The 22335-nt window shown below is 44.0% G+C and overlaps 1 protein-coding gene across 1 annotated transcript; it reads left to right on the plus strand.

The window, feature by feature from the left end:
• The first annotated feature begins 9376 nt into the window (after positions 1 to 9376).
• On the plus strand, positions 9377 to 10718 carry LOC134207315 (uncharacterized). Its single transcript, XM_062683061.1, has one exon. The coding sequence runs from the start codon at positions 9604 to 9606 to the stop codon at positions 10546 to 10548; it is 945 nt and encodes a 314-aa protein (XP_062539045.1). The 5' UTR covers positions 9377 to 9603; the 3' UTR covers positions 10549 to 10718.
• Positions 10719 to 22335: the final 11617 nt, after the last annotated feature.

The raw sequence follows: 22335 nt of genomic DNA on the forward strand, positions 1-22335 counted from the left end.
CCGTCTTTTTTTTTTCACAATTTACGTTTTAGTTTTGAGTAGTCCCGCTTTTGACGAAAATTGAGTAACATTTCTATGGGATAAAAAAAGAGGGCAATACAATTTTACTCAGTCACTGAGTAGATGAAATCATGTAAAGCAAATGTAAATAAACAATACCACACATTTTTCGTTCTCGTTAGGATGGTAGTAAGAAGCTTGATTTGTTCGTATAATAACAGTGTAACTTCCTCCCTGGACGAACAGCTCCTAGTGTGTGTCCTAAGAAAGTGTCATCAGTTTAAGGCGTATTCTCTGGTCTACACGGAATTTGCCATATATCTGCGCCATTGAAAAAACAGGAGGTTGTAGGAAGAGGGATGTTGTTTGAAAAAATAACAATAACCATAAAAATAACAGGACCACTTGCTCGATTTGAACTAAATTTGGTACACATATTTTTTTATCATAAGGAGACAATTTTTGTAAAGGTCGGAGGGTCATTTGGATTTCGGGGTTCTGCCAAACCGCGCCTTTTGTCCAGAATATTATTTTGAGCTTTGTAGTGGAATGTCTTCACTTGTCATAAGACGAGTTTGTACCTTCCCATTTAATTCCACCACTTGATTGTACCTTGACAGATACGTATTTCGACCTCAACAGTAAGGTCGTCTTCAGTGTCTCGTACTAGTAGGGTAAGACGGTATAATGCGCCCCACCTGGCCAAAACGCCCCCCTTTGATTTCTAGAAAACTATAAGTAATTAAGGATCAAAATCAGTTGGTACCCATAAGTATTTGTAAACCCATCATACTATGTGAATGTGGAAGTATTTTTGTATTACACAATGAAAATAATAGCAAAATTCAAAAAGTTATAGTTTTGATGTAACTTTTAATGTTTGTTTGCTCAACATTCTGGAGCGACTCTGGCATACTGTCCGTAAAAATTGCACTGGAACACTCAGTTGGGCATCAAAAAAACTTTTCTCAGTGGTTAATATGATATAAAAATTCCATCTTCAAAAATGTAACGATTTTCAAAAACATTTTTCCCTGGCCAAACGCCGTGTAGGCAGGACGATATGCCCTTACCAACTGGACACAAGCGCTGCGAGCCTGCAGCAGTTGCTTCCAAATTGTATGGACAATATTGAAATGTAATTCACACTTGCTTAATGGGACTGTCCACAAACCACGCAGACTGAAATTTTACATTTTCAACCCCCTCCCTCCCCCCTAGTAGACTTTCGTAGACTTTTACGAAACCTCTCCCCCACCTCCTTAATATCTACGTAGACTTTTCCAAATTTTACAAAATATATAATATGTGATTGGACAATCAAAATCGAAATCAAATATAATCCTCTGTTCACAGCTCCTGAAACCAAATCTCCAAGTCAATTAATTTAATTTCTGTTGAATTCGACTCCTCCTAGAAGTGTGCACCTCGCTGCCGACACTTTTGCATCGGTGCGCCACTGCTTAAAATCTGTTACGCATCACGCCAGTTTAAATTAGTAGAAATCCGAAGAATTTTCAAAATTTCCGTGAAGAATTATTACCCGAGGTAATTTTAAGTTTTAATGGACATTCAGAAATATTTCCCGTTGAGTTTTGGAATGGTTTCCTACGTTCTTCCAGATTTGAAGCAATTTCCTGAGGATTTTTTTCGTCCTATAGACATTCCAAAGAATATTCCGGATAATTTGCAGTGGAAATTATAATGAATTTCGCCTAAAAATTTCGAGTATTTTTTCATAAAAATTACAAAAGCTTTCTTACAAAAACTGCAAATTTTTTTTGCGGAAACTCAAAGAGTTTTTGGTGGGAAATTCAAATAATTTTTCGTGGAAATTTTCAACAGTTTCTTTAGAAATTCCTAAGATTTTTCATCGATTATTCTAATGAATTCGCATTAGTACTCCCGAAGAAATTGCCGTAAAATATACGAAGAATTTCCCATAGACACTTCAAAGAATTTCGCTTATACCTATATCCAAAAAAAATTCTCGCGAAAATTCAGAAGAATTTCCGAAATTAATAAAAAATTCCCGGGGACTTCCCAGAAAATCTCCAATGAAGGGCTTCTTGCGGAAATTTCGCGGAACTCTTCATTGAAGTGCGACATAATTTCCCGTGAAAATGCTAAAGAATCACTTATAGTTTCCAAAGAAGTTCCCGACGAAAATAAAAAAAAACTAGTAGAATCTGTAATAAAATCCAAGTGGAAATTTTGAAATTTTCTCGGAAGTTTTTATACAATACTTCGGAGAATTTCCCGGAAATTTCCATATAGTTTTAAGTCGTAGTTCATACTATTATTTAAGTGAAATTCATTAGATTATATCGATAAAGTTTTGCGAAAAAATCAAACAAGTGAACTTTGCATAGCTTCTGTATAAATTGTTTTCCAAAAAGAAATAAAAATAAAAAAACTAACATAGACTTTTTGGAAACCCCTCCCTCTCCCTCAAGAGTCTACGTGGTTTATGGAGCCCCTAAATGGACCTATGTTGGTTTTTTAATGTCAAGCGCATAAGGATTTGTAGCCTTTTTGTTATGGGATTGATAAAATTGATAAAAACTAATACTAAACGTGTTACCTGTAATATTTTTGTATGACTACTCACGGGCAATGTATTTGCGACTTCCTGGACTACCAAATAACACAAAGTTTGCATAAATTGCGTTGAAAAGTAAAAAGTTATCGAGGAGTTGCCTTAGGGGGGGCATATTATACCGTCTTACCCTAAGTCGAGTCAAGTACGAGACACTGAAGACGACCTTACTGTTGAGGTCGAAATACGTATCTGTCAAGGTACAATCAAGTGGTGGAATTAAATGGGAAGGTACACATTCGTCTTATGACAAGTGATATTTTGTCCGTAAAAGGTAATCGGAGATCATTTCATATCAATTCTCGCTTAACTTTTCAAAAGGTCCTAAGTAACATTTTTTCATGAATTAATTTGAATAGCGCAATCAACAGACCAATATGAAAGCTTTTGATTGCAGTACTCAAATTAATTCATGAAAAAAATGTTACTTAGGTCCTTTTGAAAAGTTAAGCGAGAATTCATACGTTCATTTCTTGCAGAATAGTCTCAATTATGGAGTGGAGTAGTATCTGATACGATTTGCAATCGTTTAAATCTGTTAAACGAAAGCTTAGGCTGAAAAATAAGAAAATTTTTCGTTGGCGCTTGGTGCGATTTGGCAGATCCCCGGCCATTTAATGATATATTCGCCTTTGACAATGTCGTACAGACTTCCACATGAAATGTTTTAAAATTGATAGGAATTGACAAACAACAAAATCACAATTCAGTGCAACTCCTGAACAACCCCAGCACAAGTTTCAACCAAATTCGGTACACATATTCCCTATCATAAGAAGAGATTATAAAGGGAGTAAACGAGCTATTGGTGAAATGGTGGAGGGTGGATTGATTTCATCCAAATTTGATTCACATATTCTCTATCTTAAGATAATGATTAAAAAGAGGACAAGAAGAATAGATAAAAAGAAGGACAGCGAAAGATAATGAAGCAAAATTCCTTAGGAATTTCCTCCGGGAATTCTTCAGGAAGTTCCCCCGGAAGTTCCTTCAGGAGTTCCTCCGGAAGTTCCTCCAAGAGTTCCTCCGGAAGTTCCTCCAGGAGTTCCTCCGGAAGTTCCTCCAGGAGTTCCTACGGAAGTTCCTCCAGGAGTTCCGGAAGTTCCTCCAGGAGTTCTTCTGGAAGTTCCTCCAGGAGTTCTTCTGGAAGTTCCTCCAGAAGTTCTTCCGGAAGTTCCTCCAGGAATTCTTCCGGAAGTTCCTCCAGGAGTTCCTCCGGAAGCTCCTTCAAGAGTTCCTCCGGAAGTTCCTCCAGGAGTTCCTCCGGAAGTTCCTCCAGGAGTTCCTCCGGAAGTTCCTCCAGGAGTTCCTCCGGAAGTTCCTCCAGGAGTTCCTCCGGAAGTTCCTCCAGGAGTTCCTCCGGAAGTTCCTCCAGGAGTTCCTCCGGAAGCTCCTCCAGGAGTTCCTCCGGAAGTCCCTCCAGGAGTTCCTCCGGAAGTTCCTCCAGGAGTTCCTCCGGAAGTTCTTCCAGGAGTTCCTCCGGAAGTTCCTCCAGGAGTTACTCCGGAAGTTCCTCCAGGAGTTACTCCGGAAGTTCCTCCAGGAGTTCCTCCAAGAGTTCCTCCGGAAGTTGCTCCAGGAGTTCTTCCGGAATTTCCTCCAGGAGTTCCTCCGGAAGTTCCTCCCAGGAGTTCCTCCGGAAGTTCCTCCGGAAGTTCCTCCAGGAGTTCCTCCGGAAGTTCCTCCAGGAGTTCCTCCGGAAGTTCCTCCAGGAGTTCCTCCGGAAGCTCCTCCAGAAATTTCTCCGGAAGCTGCTCCAGGAGTTCCTCCGGAAGCTCCTCCAGGAGTTCCTTCGGAAACTCCTCCAGGAGTTCCTTCGGAAACTCCTCCAGGAGTTCCTTCGGAAACTCCTCCAGGAGTTCCTTCGGAAACTCCTCCAGGAGTTCCTTCGGAAACTCCTCCAGGAGTTCCTTCGGAAACTCCTCCAGGAGTTCCTTCGGAAACTCCTCCAGGAGTTCCTTCGGAAACTCCTCCAGGAGTTCCTTCGGAAACTCCTCCAGGAGTTCCTTCGGAAACTCCTCCAGGAGTTCCTCCGGAAACTCCTCCAGGAGTTCCTCCGGAAACTCCTCCAGGAGTTCCTCCGGAAACTCCTCCAGGAGTTCCTCCGGAAACTCCTCCAGGAGTTCCTCCGGAAACTCCTCCAGGAGTTCCTCCGGAAGCTCCTCCAGGAGTTCCTCCGGAAGCTCCTCCAGGAGTTCCTCCGGAAGCTCCTCCAGGAGTTCCTCCGGAAGCTCCTCCAGGAGTTCCTCCGGAAGCTCCTCCAGGAGTTCCTCCGGAGGCTCCTCCAGGAGTTCCTCCGGAGGCTCCTCCAGGAGTTCCTCCGAGAGCTCCTCTAGGAGTTCCTCCGAGAGCTCCTCTAGGAGTTCCTCCGAGAACTCCTCCAGGAGTTCCTCCGAGAACTCCTCCAGGAGTTCCTCCGAGAACTCCTCCAGGAGTTCCTCCGAGAACTCCTCCAGGAGTTCCTCCGGAAGCTCCTCCAGGAGTTCCTCCGAAGCTCCTCCAGGAGTTCCTCCGAAGCTCCTCCAGGAGTTCCTCCGAAGCTCCTCCAGGAGTTCCTCCGAAGCTCCTCCAGGAGTTCCTCCGGAAGCTCCTCCAGGAGTTCCTCAGAAGCTCCTCCAGGAGTTCCTCCGAAGCTCCTCCAGGAGTTCCTCCGGAAGCTCCTCCAGGAGTTCCTCCGGAAGCTCCTCCAGGAGTTCCTCCAGGCTCCTCCAGGAGTTCCTCCGAAGCTCCTCCAGGAGTTCCTCCGGAAGCTCCTCCAGGAGTTCCTCCGGAAGCTCCTCCAGGAGTTCCTCAGGCTCCTCTCCGGGAGTTCCTCCGGAAGCTCCTCCAAGAGTTCCTCCGGAAGCTCCTCCAGGAGTTCCTCCGGAAGCTCCTCCAGGAGTTCCTCCGGAAGCTCCTCCAGGAGTTCCTCCGGAAGCTCCTCCAGGAGTTCCTCCGGAAGCTCCTCCAGGAGTTCCTCCGGAAGCTCCTCCAGGAGTTCCTCCGGAAGCTTCTCCAGGAGTTCCTCCGGAAGCTCCTCCAGGAATTCCTCCAGAAGCTCCTCCAGGAGTTCCTCCAGGAGTTCCTCTGGAAGTTCCTCCAGGAGTTCCTCCGGAAGTTCCTCCAGGGGTTCCTCCGGAAGTTTCTCCAGGAGTTCCTCCGGTAGTTCCTCCAGGAGTTCTTCCGGAAGTTCCTCCAGGAATTACTCAAGAAGTTCCTCCGGAAGTTCCTCCAAGAGTTCCTCCGGAGGTTCCTCCAGGAATCCCTCCGGTAGTTCCTCCAGGAGTTGCTCCGGAAGTTCCTCCAGGAATTCCTCCGGAAGTTCCTCCAGGAATTCCGCCGGAAGTGCTTTGGGACAGTTCGTCGAATGACATTTGGTCGAAGGGACATTTAGTCGAATGGACATTTAGTCGAAAGTAAATTTAGTCACATGGACATTTAGTCGAATGGACATTTAGTCGAATGTACATTTGGTCGAATGGACTATTGGTCGAGTGGACATTTAGTCGAATGGACATTTAGTCGAGTGGACATTTAGTCGAAAGGACATTTGGTTGAATGGAAAGTTAGTCAAATGTTGAAAATGTTTAGTCGGTAATAGGTAATTAGTTAAATCTAAATGGCTAATTCGTCAATAGATTTTTGGTTATTTTGGTTACATTTGAGTAAATAGTCCACAGGATACATGGAAAAACTGATTAGAGGAATTTAGTGAAAGTGAGGAAGTTCCATCAGTAGCGGAAGGAACGAATACGAAAGCCAATGAGGATTTTTCATCTGAGCTAACAGGAACTTCTGGAGGATTATAGAAAAATTGAAAACCTACAGAAATAGCAAAATATTAGGTACTGATGGTGAAATAACCTCTTTTCTATTTTCGGCACATTGTCAAAAACCAATGATATCAATGTTATTTTGCTTCATCGTAGTCGGCTTTGGAACATTTCGTTGATTGACATTTAGTCTAATGACTTTTGGTCAAATTACATTTCGTCGAAGGGGTCATACACTAATTACGTAAGAAATTATGAGGGGAGTGGGGTGTCTTCCATTTGCTTACCCTTCATATAAATAAAAAAATACTTGAATGGAAAATATCTTACATGGGGGGAGGCGGGGGGTGGGTTTGTAGAAAACCTCAAAAAAATTGCGTACGTAATTAGTGTGCGGCTCCGAAGGACGTTTAGCCGAAAAGTCGTTTGGTCGAATGGAAATGGTTTTCTTATTCTTTTCATTGATACTCTTTGTTCTTATACTTTTCATTGATACTCGACGAGTCGAGTCAAGTACGAGACACTGAAGACGACCACGCAGTTGTGGTCGAAATACGTATCTGCAAAGATTCGAAAATAATTGGTGGAATTAAATGGAAAGTACTTAACTCGTCTTAGACGGTTAAATACATTCCACTAAAAGAGCTTAATATATTTTTCTGATTTAATTTTGACCAAACGGCCATATGACCTAATGTCTATTCGGCGTCATGTCTAATGATGAAACATCATTCGAGTAATTTTTTTTTGACCAGGTGGTATGGATTAATCGTAGTCGGTTAGAGGGGTTCGCCAAAGTCAATATCCAGTCGGGAATATTCTCGGAATATTAACAGTGTTCGTATTATTTATGCTTTTTTTACTTTCGAATGATCGACTGTTTATTGTTATTTTAACTTAAAACTTCTACGCAGGATTAAAAAATTAAAACAAGATTTATATTTGTCCAACGTTTCGACACGGGGTTGGTGTCTTCATCAATATTTTTTTCCTCTGATGAAGACACCAACCCCGTGTTGAAATGTTGGACAAATATAAATCTTGTTTTAATCCTTAAAGACTGCGTAGCTGTTTTAAGTTAAAATATACATTTTATGAACCCATTATTCTTCGGACAATATTGGAGCAATAATTATGTGACTTTTAGAAACACCGCGATAAATCATTTATTTTTTAATTGTTATTGACTAAAGTTATTTTAGCCACGGTTTGCCATTCGACGTAACATCATTAGACTTAACATACCAAGATAAATAATTCGAAAATCCGCTTTTGACCAAATGTCCTTTCAATCAAACGTCGCCCGACCAAATGTACAAAGATTCTTCATTCTAAAATTTGATTTTGACTAAATGTCCATTCGACGTAGTGTACTTTCGATCAAACGTCATTCGACCAAATGTCCTGCGTCTCTAGTGGATTGAAAATTCATTTTCGACTAAATGTCTCTTCGAACAAATGTCCATTCGACGTAATGTCTTTTCGACCAAATGTCATTCGACTGAATGTCATTCGACGAAATGGTATAGATTCCTTCGGAAGTTCCTTTAGGAATTCCTCTGGAAGTTCCTCCAGGAATTCCTCCAGAAGTTCCTCCAGGAATTTCTCCGAAAATTCCTCCGGAAGCTTCTCCAGGAATTCCTCCGGAAGTTCCTCCAGGAATTCCTCGGGAAGTTCCTCCAGGAATTTCTCCGAAAATTCCTCCGGAAGTTCCTCCAGAAATTCCTCCGAAAGCTCCTCCAAGAATTCCTCCGGAAGATCCTCCGAAGTTTCCTCCAGGAATTCCTCCGGAAGTTCCACCAGGAGTTCCTCCAAGAGTTCCTCCGGAAGTTCCTACAGGAGTTCCTCCGGAAGTCCCTCCAGGAATTCCGCCGGAAGTTCTTCCAGGCATTCCTCCGAGAGCCCCTTCAGGAATTCCTCTGGAAGTTCCTCCACAACTTCCTCTGGAAGTTTCTCCAGGAATTCCTCCGGAAGTTCCTCCAGGAATTGCTGGCTCGTCTCGAACTAAAAACTGAGAACTGAGAATTAATAACTGAAACTACATACCTCGACAATATATCAGTATCTGGGACAGACCAGGACTCAAGAGACTCTCCGGCAATCTCAGGGTCGGCTAGCTGCTGGGTAATCAAGTTTTTTTTTGTGGTAAACAAAAACTAACACTGTCGGATATTTATTTTATTGATTCCTATTTGTGCGTGTTGTTCTGTGTCATAAATTTGTGTATTAATTCGTTAAATGTGACCTAGCACTAGTTGTCGTACCGATACATACCGCTGATGTTGGGGCCGGAATAGCCGGCACAGCTACTCCTGTCCAGCTGTGCGGCCCAGAAATCTCGCCGGAATAGCGAAGCGAACGGCGATGTGGACGATATTCGTCCGACGGGGCCAGCGGGCGATTCTGGACGATACTTAGCCGTGGCTTAGCCACCTTGGTCGGTCCATAGGGGAAATCCCCCTTTACGATTGAGGCCCACGGCCTGAGGATACGTCTAATGATGATTATATAATGCTGTCGATTACCTATAGTGAGTTATTCACGGTTGCAACTTGCAAACAAAATGTAAAATAAATAGTCATTGACAAAGTCAGATTTTTTTGATTAAATTGTCATTTGAATTATTCGAAATACATATTCTTTTAATTGTATCGTATCCGATCAAATAAAAGACAACATGCTCCACCCAGTTTCGCAAGCAACCGATCTCGTCATGATGATCGAAGGATGCTGCAATTATCGCGGGAAAATCATCACCAGCCTCCCAAATTCGTTTAATCCAATTCAAACTTTCCATTTTATCGATCACCATTACTCCGGACCACAAAAAGAGAAAACCCCAAGAAAAATTGAAACATATCCAATCACATAAAATAAATATAGAAGGAAAAACTACAAGTGGATCGCTTTCCCACTTTTTCCCGCGTTTAGTAGAACACTTGCCACTGGCAAACCAACCCGTTAAACCAGCCTCAACAGCAGCCAACCGAGCGCATCAGCAGCGTAGATCACTGTCCATTATTCCTCGATCGTCGTTGGTTGCCGTGCACGAGACCGGAATCACCGCTTTCAGCCACCGACTCCGATGGGACGCCAGTCAGTCTTGAATTAGCGCTGATGAAAGCAAGAGCTTCCAACCCGATTTAGTTTTAACAAAAGTGAACTGCAGTTGCATCAAGTCCTCGGCTGTGGCCTGTGAGAACTTCTAGGGTGGCGATACCTAGACGACAATCGAAAGTGCTCGAATCCGTCATGGAGCTCATCCGGATAGCGTTTTCCCTTTTGCTGATCGTGACACCCTCTTGGAGTGAGCTCCGAAAAACATTCCATAGCAAAATAAGTCGCAGTGGTGGCGCGAGTTCGAGTAGTCGTTATATGTTTCACCACTTTCATAATGGACGCGATCGTGGACACGATAATCATCACCAAAGCTTCAAGAAGCAGTTGGAGTCTACCACTATCAGTGAGAACGAGCTTGATGCGACTACTCTACCTCCACCACTGGAGGATCCCCCGGTTGTTGAATTACCGTACGATCGATCGCTTCCGTTAAGAGTGCTTAACTGCATGACCAAAGCTTCTATTCTGGACTGTAGTAGACTTTATGTGCTACAAAACATGGAATCGCTTAATTACCAATTTGAAACGACCGGAAACCTGACTCATGACGTACAGCAAATTATCCTGCCTTCGTATAGACGACCAGACAACAAATTATTCGAAGAACGATTGCTACACCTCAATTCTACGGAGGTTGATCGACGAATAAATCATGGTTTAGCCCTGCTCTTCAACGAACGTCAAGTCGATATCAAGTTTTTGCCGGGATTTGGAGTCCAAATAAAACCCAGCAATAGTGACACGTTGGAATTCTCAATCCAAAAGCAACCGTCTGAAAACGTTGTGGACGAAGGTCGAGCTCGAGACGGGGACAAGGATCGCGATCGCAACAAGAACAAAGGAACGCGTAAAGTGATGAAACATTTGATCCGTTTGGGTGTTCCTGCGGTGCTACTTCCGTCGATGCTTCTGGCTGGAGTGCTTCCGATGATGCTTCCAGTATTAAAATTTGCAACGATATTCACGAGCTTTGTGAACCATGCTGCACTGGCTGCCGCCATAATGTATCTGGCAAAGCAACACGCACAAGAGCAGGAAGAAAAGCAGACGGTTTATTTTAATGCTGGCTACAATTAACTCAGAAGGGCCGAGTTTGGTGTCAGAGAAAGCGGTGACGGATGATGGGAAAAACTAACGAAGTTTAGTTATTTTTTAAGTAAATTATTCTACGATAATTACAAAATAGTGATTTTAGCAATAGCAACAAGACAAAGATTTCTCGTTTTAAATATAAGAATAGAAGAAATTACAATTACGAAAATAACTGAAATAGAATATCACACGCATATATTCCTAAATATTTTGTTTTGATTTGTCGGCAGTCTCATCAAACGAACATTGAATACACTTGATACCAAGGTACTAGAGTTCCTGTACACTGCCGTTCTACACATAACTGTCCCATGTCACTTTTTGATTTCAGAATCGATTAGATCTGAAAATTTTACTATTACCATAAAACGGATGACCACTTGTAAACATTTTTCAGTCTTTATTATCATCAAACGTTCATTTTTTCAGTTGGACAAATCGATTCAAGTTTGAATTTTTCATCATTTTTCATCAATGGTAACATAAGACAATTATGCGTAGAAGGCCATTGCGTGTAAATCTCAATTACCCTGGTAGGCAAAATTAAGTGCCCACTTGCTCATTTTATGGATTTTTCTTATTTATTTGGTTCAAATTAATATAAACACACGTAGCACGTAGCCAGAATGTCGGACAGTAATCCGGTGAAAATGGTTCTCGACAACGATCCGACAGGAACAAGAAGGCGAGGTGCACAGCGGGCAAGGTGGATCGATCAGGTGGAGGACGATTTGCGGACCCTCCGCAGACTGCGTGGTTGGCGAAGTGCAGCCATCGACCGAGCTGAATGGAGAAGACTTTTATGTGCAGCACAGGGCACTCCGGCCTTAGTCTGATAATAAATAAATAAATAATATAAACACACTAATTTCTTTTCTAATATATTATTTTTTATATTCTTTTTAAGTTTCACCTACAGAATTCTGGTGAAAACGAGTTTTTCTAAACAAAAAAGAAAAACAATTCAAATTGATTAGAAAAAACAGTGACAAAAAAGTGCCCACTTCATATTGGTCCCAGAAAAAAAAGGTTTAAAAAAACAAATGCACTTTATTAATTAATGTGTCCTCCTTCAGGACCTACTGCAGGCGCTTCGGCATGCTCTCCAACAGTTTTTTAGGTGCTGTGAATTCAGCTCCTTCTATATAGGCACCCTCCAGGGATTGAAAATAATTATATTCATTGGTAACACCAGTTTTGTCAACCTTACTATCGAGAATCGCCCACAAATCCTCGATAGGGTTAAGGTCCGGGCTTTGTGATGGCTATTCCAATGGTTTGATCCGGAAGTAAGACTTGGTCTTCTTAGCAGTATGCTTCGGGTCATTGTTCTGTTGAAATGTAAATTATCTTTCAAGGCCCATTTGAATCAGGGAAACCTTTAAATTTTCCCGCAGGATGTTGATGTAGGAATCAGCTGTCATTATGCCGTCGATTTTTACGAGACATCCCACTCCACTCCACGAAAAACACTCCCACACCATAACATTTCCTCCTCCATGGTTCACCGTTCCTTGGGTGTGGCGCTCCTGAAGCTCCTCTACCGGCCTGCACCATACACGAACTCGCCGCTTTCGGTTAAACAGCTCGAATTTTGATTCGTCTGTCCATGAGACCGTTTTCCAGAACTCTAGTGGCTTATCAGCATGCTCCTTAGCAAATTTAAGCCACTTAGCTTTGTTTGCCTTGCTGATAAATGGGCGCTTCCGGACAATTTTATTTTTCAACCCCTGTGCCACGAGACGGCGACGAACAGTTCGCCTTGAAACTGGTAGTTGAACGGATTCCTGGATCTCGCGGACAGTTATCTTCGGGTTCTTCTTTACTTCACGCTTGATCTTGGTGTCCATTCTTGCATACGTTTTGTACTTTCTGCCTCTACCACTGATCCGAAAAATTTTTGCCTCTCTAATTTTTTTTCAACCACTGCTTTGCTTATATTGTGCTTCTTAGCAGCAACACGGTGAGAATGACCATTTTGCACTTCACGAACCGCCAATTTTCGGATGTACAAGGGAATTGCTTTCGAAAACACTCTATTCTCCATTTTTTAAAGTCAATCACAGTCGATCATGGTAACAAATGCACCAAGTCAAGCCTTTTGCTTCAAATCATGTCAAAAAATTAAACCATAAACTAATATTTACAATAAAAATTTGATAACCTAGATTTGAACTAGCGCCCTAAGCGCTTGTTGGTCCGAGTGCAAGCAACGGACCCTAAACTTTTCTTTACACTCACCAAAGCGTTCATGTAAGGTCTTTATCCCGGCCAGACGGTGGACCTCGGATGTTCTTGTCTTGGGAGGGGTGTTGAGGATCATCCTCAGGAATTTGTTTTGGACCCGTTGAAGTTTGAGGTGGTGGGTTTTAGCGCAGCTCTCCCAGACCGGCATGCCATATTCAATCACAGGGAGGATGATTTGCTTGTAGACAGCAAGCTTAACTTTCAGGGACAATGACGACCGGCGGTTGATCAAAGGGTACAGTAGTTTTAACAAAACGTTACACTTTGTCACCGTTTTGCCAACCTGTTGCCTGAAAATAAGCTTGCTGTCGAGGGTCAAGCCAAGGTCGGCCCATTCCACATTGGCCCATTCCACAGTCGTGCCATTGAGGATGATTTTACAGTCCCCAGGCGGAACATGTTTAGGGGATTTGGAGTGGGGGAAAATGATTACCTGGGTCTTCGCCACGTTGATACAGATCTTCCAGCTGGTGAGGTACTCCGTCAGGGCATCCAGGCCTCGTTGGAGTTTTGCCACTAGCGCTCTGATCACTCTACCGATGTAGACGATGGAGGTGTCATCTGCGAACAGAGACAGAATGCCGCCTTCTGGAGGTTCTGGCATGTCGGAGGTGAACAGATTGAAAAGCAGGGGCCCGAGGATACTGCCCTGGGGGACGCCTGCGACGATGTTGTGCGTATTGGAACTCGCTCCTCGCTTTTGCTGACTTCCAGGACGATGGGAAGTAGCTGAGCCGGATACACTGATTAAAGATTAGCGAGAGGTGCTCAAAGAACGGAGCACTCATGTGTTTGAGCTCGAGATTCTGTCGAAGCCTGGGGCCTTCATGTTCTTCGTTCTTCGGCCGTCAATTCGCCAGCTGAGATCTCCAACTCCTCCGAGAAGTCGTTGGGAATCAAATGGATGTTGTTAGCATGCTCGTTGACGGCTGCTTCGTGTGGACTGGCGATGTTCTGCCCAAGATTGTGTGAGCTGACGAAGTGACGACCTATTTCAGCGACCTTCTCTGCAGGAGTTATCAAGCGATCCTTAGAGCCATTATTGTCTAGTGGGATCAAAGGTGGAATGGGCCGAGGCTTGGATTTTAGTATTTTGGTCATATTCCAGAACGGCTTAGCATAATCTGGGAGAGTGCGGATCTTATTCGAGAAGTCGTTATTTTTGAGGTCCACCATTCTGGCCTTGATAATTTTTGTGATTCGATTGCAGCGTGCCTTAAGCTCAGGCAGTCCAGTACGCTGAAACTGCCTGCGAGTGACATTCCGCAATCGAATCAAATCTTTGGTGAATGTATCGATGTTTAAGGAGTTGCTTACCTGCCGAGCCGTCGGTACATGTTGCTCCCGGGCCGCCGTGATCGCCTCCTCGATAGCACAGAGCTGGCGGTCGATACTTTCCGGCGTTTCCGGACGCACCTCGTAATCGACAGTGTTATCGAGGCACTGCTGGAACCGCTGCCAGTTCACTCGATGGTAGTTTCGCCGTAACTGCAGGTGCCGATTGACCGAGGAGCCCAGTTCCGCTACCACCGGATAGTGGTCCGAACTGAGCTCCTGGTAGACGACCGGCTGCGAGACATGGCCATTCATGTTCGCGATGTATAGGTCGAGGGTTGCGTGGATACCGGACCGACTCAGCCGAGTGGGGGAATCCGGGCTCAAGATCGTGTAGTTTCGATTCGATTGCCGCGACTGTTGCCCCAGGCTTGATGTTTGGCATTGAGGTCGCCGGCAATGATAAACTGACCTTACCTCCGCGTAAGCTTGACGATGTCCCTCCGAAGGGCAGCCGATGATCCATCGCCGGCTTTGGCTTGCGTTGGACAGTACACCGCGATGAGCGCGATTGTGCCGACCGAAGTGGTGATTTCGACACCGATCGCCTCGATGACACTGAGCTGGAAGCTTGGAAGCAGACGACAGTTGATATTGTGGCGAAGAGCGATGGCCACACCGCCTCCCCTGGTCGGCCGGTCGAGTCGCACGATGCGGAAGTCCGGGATATTGACGTTCACCTCCGGTTTTAGGTGCGTTTCGGTGATGAACGCCACGTCTATTTCCTTCTCCTCAAGGAAATCCTTCAGCTCAATTATTTTTCTCTTTAGCGAGCAAGCATTCCAGTTCACCAGGCCCATCCTAGCAGCCATTTTCAATGATGAACATGCCAAGAGTGAAGACCTGGTCGAAGCGGGTTTTGCAGCCGCACAGCAGAGTGGCGAGCTGCGTGAAGATCGGCATCAGTTGCTCCGGAGTGTACAGCGGGGCAGATTCTTCCGGTGGGACGGCTTCGTTCTCTGACTGCCGACGGAATCCAGGAGGAGGGAGCGGGGGTCATTCGCTGGTGGATGGTGCCGACGATGCTGGAGCTTGGACCGATGCAGCTGCCGCTGCCAGTCGCTTGTGTGGCTGTAGCGGTGGGAGTATTGGAATCACACGACGGGGAGCCGGGATGGCTGGAATGTTCACCTCGTTGATTACAGGAACACGGTTCTTCTTCGGAATGTGCCTGGTGGAAGTCTTTTTCCGGATTTCCAGGAACTCGGCTCGCTTTTGGCAGCCCTTTGTGGTGGCCCGATGTTTGTCGCCACAGTTGGCGCACTTGGGATCGGCCATCTCCATTTTGTCGCACTCGTCAGTCGGATGGGGTTCGCCAAACTTGTTGCAGCGCGGCTTCATGCGGCAGTTGCTGGTGCCGTGCCCGAAATTGAAGCAGTTGGTGCATTGCGTGACATCGCGGTGCACTGGCCGATATCGCTGCCAGTCAACGACGGTGTAATTTATAACGCAAACCAGCTTCAGGTCCTTCCAGGTACTGGAGCCGTGCTCCAGATGGGTCAGGTAAAGCTGGTCGCGATATCTCCTCGCCTTGTCGTGACGAGCGATCTTGTGGACGGCTACTGGCTTCAGTCTGCAACTTTCAAGCTCTGCTTGGAGCTCTTCCTCCTTCATGTCGTGAAGTCCTCGCAGCAAAGCCTTGAGCGGCTTCGCTCCGGGGTGATCATAAGTGTAGTACTCATACTTGTGGACCTCGAGGAACTCCACGACGGATTGATGATGGTCCCTGTTTGCCGGCATCACTTTCACGCCCTCGCTGCAGAGCCGAAAAGTACATTTCAGCCCCTTAGCGATCAGCTGGCGTAAATCCGGCGGATCGCCCTTCACAAACACGGGCGGGCACTTCTCCTTTCGCTCCGGTTGCACCTGCGGCAGCTGCGATTGCTGCTTCTTCCTCTTTTTCGGCGGATTGCCGGCGTCATCAAGCGGCAACGGCGAGAACACGTTGCTCTACAAAAGCTGCTTGGAGGGGTTACCCGCGCCTCCAAGAGCACTGCGCTTAGGCACTTTTCCAGCGACCGAATCGGCCACCGAGTCTCTCATGACGGGTCCGGGAAAATCCGGGAAAATAACGCCAACGCGACGAAGCGAAAACGTAAACAGCGAATGAACGAGAAAAAACACTTGGAAAAAATGCGCGAGCAAAAAACACGTCCATACGTGCTGCTGTCTCGAACTGGAATGATATTCTTTCTGGATTTTATGTGCAGTATTTAAACCACTTTAAACTGCATTATGTTCCATTTGCCTTAACTTCAAATTTTATTGGTACCACAAATAAAATTTCAATGCATCGACTAATAATTAAATTCTATCTGTTCTCGCATATATAATTCATAATCACACAATGAACTGAAAATAAAAACAAATGTTAGAGAATCTTCTCGCACTCCCTGGTACATTATTCAAGTTTGACTTGGAAAACAGGATTTCATCTTGTCCAATTTAATTACCTTCCTTTTTTAGCAACGAATAGATGGTAATTGTTAATTTGGTAGTACATGTATTCTACTTGGAAAGAAGATAATATTTAAACGTGGTTTTTTGGTTCGGAACATATACGACAGTACGGAGGTCCGGATTCGGATAAAGGCACATTCACCTAGCAAAAACTGAACCTACAGGTAAAATTTCAATTTATAAATTTCTGCTGAATCGCAAAGCTTAGGAATAGTGGTTCCCAATAAAATGTTTTTATTTGGTCTTACAGGAAGAAGAAATCCAGGAGGAGCGGTTACTTGGCCATCAAGTACAGTGCAGGGCATCAAGTGAAGCGATGGCGCCCGTTTTACCGTTGAGAAGGAAAATCACGTACTACACCTTGAACTGTTTGCGTCGTTTTGTAACCGGAAGCCGCGGAAGTCAAGTTAATCCTTCATCATGTTCATCGAACGAGAACCGCATGTTGTTGAAGTCTTCTTCTACAGCAGGAAAATTACCAACGAATCGGTGAATCAAATGAATTACCTACTAAAAAGCTTTCCGTAAGCTTCAATAAATACTTTCATTTACTAGCAAACCTAACATCAACTACTAATAATGTATGCAAATTAGCGACAACAAATCTGTGCGCCCACTGCATCAATTTTAATTTGTGCGATATTACATTTGAGGCGTGATTATAAAGTGTGTCTACTCATCCATATTCTTCTTCTTATTGGCTTTACACCTCCTCGCAGCTTGATGTTCATTAAGCACTTCCACAGTTATTAACCGCGAGGTTTCTAAGCCAAGTTACCATTTTTGCATTCGTATATCATGAGGCTAACACGATGATACTTTTAAGCCCAGAGAAGTCGAGACAATTTCCAAACCGGAAATTGCCTAGACCGGCACCGGGAATCGAACCCAGCCACCCTCAGCATGGTCTTGCTTTGTAGCCGCGCGTCTTACCGCACGGCTAAGGAGGGCCCCCAATCTTCAATATTCTGTAAAACCGATTCGAAAAGCTTGTTTCAAATTAATTTCAATCTGGGATAACATATATAGCACATTAATCGAATCTTCTTGATCATGTTAACTGTCATACAAAAGCTTGATTAAATCGAGAAACACCAATTGTCATGAAAACTGCATAGCGACAGGCGAGTCCAAGAAAGTGCTCGATTATTCACATGGGCCAAAACTGAGCTCATATACACAGTGAAGCGTTTTGAATAAAAATATAGTAATTAGTAGAGCTTGCAAATAAATAATAAATGATGCTATCAGATACTATGCTGACAATCGAAAATTGGAATGGTAACTTCAATAAAATAAATATATTACTGAATGTATTGAAGGATAGAGCTCTATTCCGTTGATGTAGCACCATATCGATCATTTGGTCTTGTATATGAAAACTGGAGCGGCTAAATATTTTAATGTGAAATAGGGTATGTGGCGCAAACCTTAGCCTAATATGATGTGGTTGAGCATATTTATTGTTGAAAATCTTCATAAATTGAAACTTTAACCAAAATAATACCACCAGACGGCTTGCTTACTTTTAGTTATTACACCAAGAAGTCAAAAACAACAATTATTGTGCACAATCTTTTATTGAGGCCTTCCAAAATCTCGAGCGAAATGGACTTCATATTCAACAAATTTTCCTAATCTGAGCTCTGGTGGATGATGATTTTTCAGTCCATGTATGGTTGGTGCATTATTCTCAATACATCGTTTGGAAAGGCCGTAATGTAGGCAAACCATAATGTGCCGCTTCAAATAAAAAACGTAAGCTGAAATTTGGTATCAAGCGCTCTTAATATTGCCCTAAAAATTTCAGTTAATCGTGTCGCTATACTAATGAAAATTGTGAATTTAATATGAATGCCAAAATAGTGTGATTGTTATCCGCTCATCTAATGTGCGAAAATAGGTTAGTCCATTCAGAAAACCCCTTTATTGGGCAATAGAAAAAACTCTTGCACAGCCTTTCTGCATCTTGAAAGAAAGCTTTCTAACCAGTTGAAAGTAGGTTTTCGAGCTTCTTGAAAGTAGGCTTCCAAGCCTCCTGGAAAAAGGCTTCTTAAAAGAAGGCTTTTGAGCCTCTTGAAAGTAGACTTTCAAGCATCTTAAAAGTTGGCTTACGAGCCATTTGGAAGAAGCTTTCCGAGCCTTTTGAAAAGAACCTTCCGATCCTCTTGAATGGAGTTTTCCGAGCTTTATGAAAGGCTTAAAACAAGGCTTCCGAGCCTCTCCAAAAGAGGCTTGCAGGCCTCTCGAAAGATGGCATCCAAGCCTCTTGAAAGGTGGCTACACCAAGCCTCTTGAAAGGAGGCTATCAAGTCTCTTGAAAGGAGGCTATCAAGCCTCTTGAAAAGGAGGCTATCAAGCCTCTTGAAAAGGAGGCTATCAAGCCTCTTGAAAAGGAGGCTATCAAGCCTCTTGAAAAGGAGGCTATCAAGCCTCTTGAAAAGGAGGCTATCAAGCCTCTTGAAAAGGAGGCTATCAAGCCCCTTGAAAAGGAGGCTTCCAAGCCTCTTGAAAGAAGGCTTCCAAAACTTTTGAAAAAAGGCTTCTGAACATCTTGAAAGGAGGCCTTCGAGCTGCTTGGGAGAGGGCTTCCGAGAAGCGTAGAAGGATGCTTCTACTTCTCTTGCAACCGAAGCCAATCCGGAGATGGCGAGTTCGATTCTTGGTCCGGTCTAGGATGTTTTTGGGTGCGAAACATTCTCGACTCGCCTGGGCATAGTGTATCCATTGTACTTGTCACTCAAGATACATACTGATGCAATGGCACACGTAGAGAGCTTTCAATTAATAACTGAGGAAATGCTTATAAAGTTGAAAAGCAGGCCAAGTTCTAGTTGGAATGTAGAGTCATAGAAGAAGAAGGAAGCAACCGAGCTTTTCTGAAAAAAAATGCTTCATGTCTTTTAAACGGAAGCTCCCGAATCTTTAGATTCTAAATTTTAGTTCAAAAGCATATTACTCAACATTTCGCTTAGATCCGGTAGATTGCATTGAAATTTTTTTAAATTTGCAAATTTTGAAATAAAAAATACACAACTATCAAAACTGTATCAACAAGTTTCGATTGGAATTGAGGGGGTAAGAAGCAAAAGGATGTAAGTGACATACTGGTGAAATTTGAGTTGAATGTAAAAAATGCTTTGGTTTTAGAGCTTTGCGGCAATATGTTGATACAGTTATTTGTAAAAAATCTGAAAATTCACGGAAAATAAGTAATTTTTTGAAGTTCCATAAGATTTGTATGAAATGAAAAATTATTGAAAAACTTTGCACCCATTTTTCTCAAAGCTAAGTTTTTGTCACTTGCGTTTGACCCCCTCAATTGTAATAGTCCGCCATTACGCATTTTTACCCGAGGTACCCCCTAGGGCCAGCGAAGGTACCCCCAGGGGTACATGTACCTCAGGTTGAGAACCGGTGCTATATGATACACCCGATTATTTTTTTTACACGGGTGGGTATTAGCTGATTACGACCTTTAGCGTTGATGAAACTATGAGTTAACCCCATGAAAAAATTCACAAAAAATCAAAGAAAATTCAGGTGGTATTTAAAAAGCTGTGAAAAATCAGGTTAACCGGGAAATTAAAGAATACCAACCGAGTAAAAAAAATATTGGGTGTATTGCCTTGGAGAATTCGAACAGAGTATCCACACGTTTTGGCGGTAGCAGGGACTATGTCCAAGGGCTTGACGATCTCTCCCCAGGCCATTTGTGAGTTGTGTGGCTTGCCTAGGATGTGGTGGGGTTTGACAGTGGGCCCTATCAAGGCTTAAGAAACGTTGGGCGATGTAAAGAGCTTTCTGAATGATTTACCACCGGCGGTGTGTCTTCTGTCTCTTTCCATCCTTCGAAAAGTTGAGCTTGTGGTAGAGAACCGAGAAATACCACAAACACTCATTCAAAAAATGCGGATTTATGTAGTGGTTTGATGCCAATCTGTGTTCCCCCTTAAACTCCTATAAAAATTGCATGTATCCGCAAGTAGGCCCCACCAAATCGACCGTGTGTCACTTAAAGCGCACAAGCCCAAGTCCTGGTGTCAGGTGGGACACAAAACAGACCTGACACGACCGCCCGCCGACGAGACAGGAGGTTTGCGCAGGCCCAATAAGCCGCCTATAAAACCAATAACTATGAGCAATATATGAGATAATACGAGTCGATATAATCGGCAAAGACCAAGGCGAGGAATAAAGGATCACGATTGGAAGCGTGGAACATGGAACAGCCAGTCGCTAGGTTTGCGACAGGATGATCTACGATGAATTACATCCCCGCAACTTCGACGTCGTGGCGCTGCAGGAGATTTGCTGGACAGGACAGAAAGTGTGGAAAAGCGGGCATCGAGCGGCTACCTTCTATCAAAGCTGTGGCACCACCAACGAGCTGGGAACCGGCTTCATAGTGCTGGGTAAGATGCGCCAACGCGTGATTGAGTGGCAGCCAATCAACGCAAGGATGTGCAAGCTGAGGATTAAAGGCCGTTTCTTCAACTATAGCATCATCAACGTGCACTGCCCACACAAAGGGAGACCCGACGACGAGAAAGAAGCGTTCTATGCACAGCTGGAGCAGACATACGATGACTGCCCACTGCGGGACGTCAAAATCGTCATCGGTGACATGAACGCTCAGGTAGGAAGGGAGGACATGTATAGACCGGTCATCGGACCAGATAGTATGCACACCGTATCAGACGATAACGGCCAACGATGCATAAACTTCACAGCCACCCGTGGAATGGTAGTCCGAAGCACCTTCTTTTCCCGCAAAATATCCACAAGGCCACTTGGAGATCACCTAACCAAGAAACGGAAAACCAAATCGAACACGTTATAATCGACAGAAAATTCTTCTCCGACATCACTGAAGTGACCTTGTTGTGATCTGCCGAACTTATTATTTCATTATCATTTAGTATTCAGCCAATAACTCATTCCAGAGGCGGAATTTCAAAAAGTGTTGTACGGCGAACTTCTAGCGCTATTTCCCCTCTACAACTTTGTCTAAGGGTACATTGCTCTATGTCAATTATTTTCAGCGTGAAACGCTATTATCACTTAATATACTAAACACAAAAGATATTTTAGTTACAAGACAAAGATTGTCGCTGTCGACGCTGTCCGGAATATTTTTGCTGGCGAGGTTTGGGTGCATAATGTCAATAAAGGAAAAATCCATACGATTTGACAGTTCGGTACTCAACATGTTTCGGACAGCAGAACAAAGGGAACCGAAGCGGGATTCTTTATCTCGTAACTAAAATATTTTTTATCGAGACCGTGAAGAGACCGAGTAACTGTACCGCGCTAATAACACACGAAAGTTCTATGAGAAGTTAAACCGTTCACGTAAGGGCCACGTGCCACAGCCTGATATGTGTAAGGACATAAACATGAAACTTTTTAGGAACAACCTTGAGGTGACCCAAAGGTGGTGGCAGCACTACGAAGAACACCTGAATGGCAATATGGCAGACGAAGATGGCGGTATGAACCTTGGAGAACGCGCGCAGAACATAATTTTACCGGCTCCGGATCTCCAGGAAATCCAGGAGGAGATTGGCAGGCTGAAGAACAACAAAGCCCCTGGGGCAACGGCAACGATGGATCGGGTAAAGTGCGTAGTTCGAAATTCAGGGGGATTCTCGAGTCCCTTTGAAATGCGCAGAGGGTTACGGAAAGGTGATGGTCTTTCGTACCTGCTATTCAACATCGTTTGGGAAG

This window comes from Armigeres subalbatus, chromosome 1, assembly GCF_024139115.2.
Source record: "Armigeres subalbatus isolate Guangzhou_Male chromosome 1, GZ_Asu_2, whole genome shotgun sequence".
Lineage (NCBI taxonomy): Eukaryota > Metazoa > Arthropoda > Insecta > Diptera > Culicidae > Armigeres > Armigeres subalbatus.

What these genes read in the sequence shown, in the direction of transcription:
- LOC134207315 (XM_062683061.1), top strand. Translation starts at nt 9,604, where the DNA reads ATGGAGCTCATCCGGATAGCGTTTTCCCTTTTGCTGATCGTGACACCC.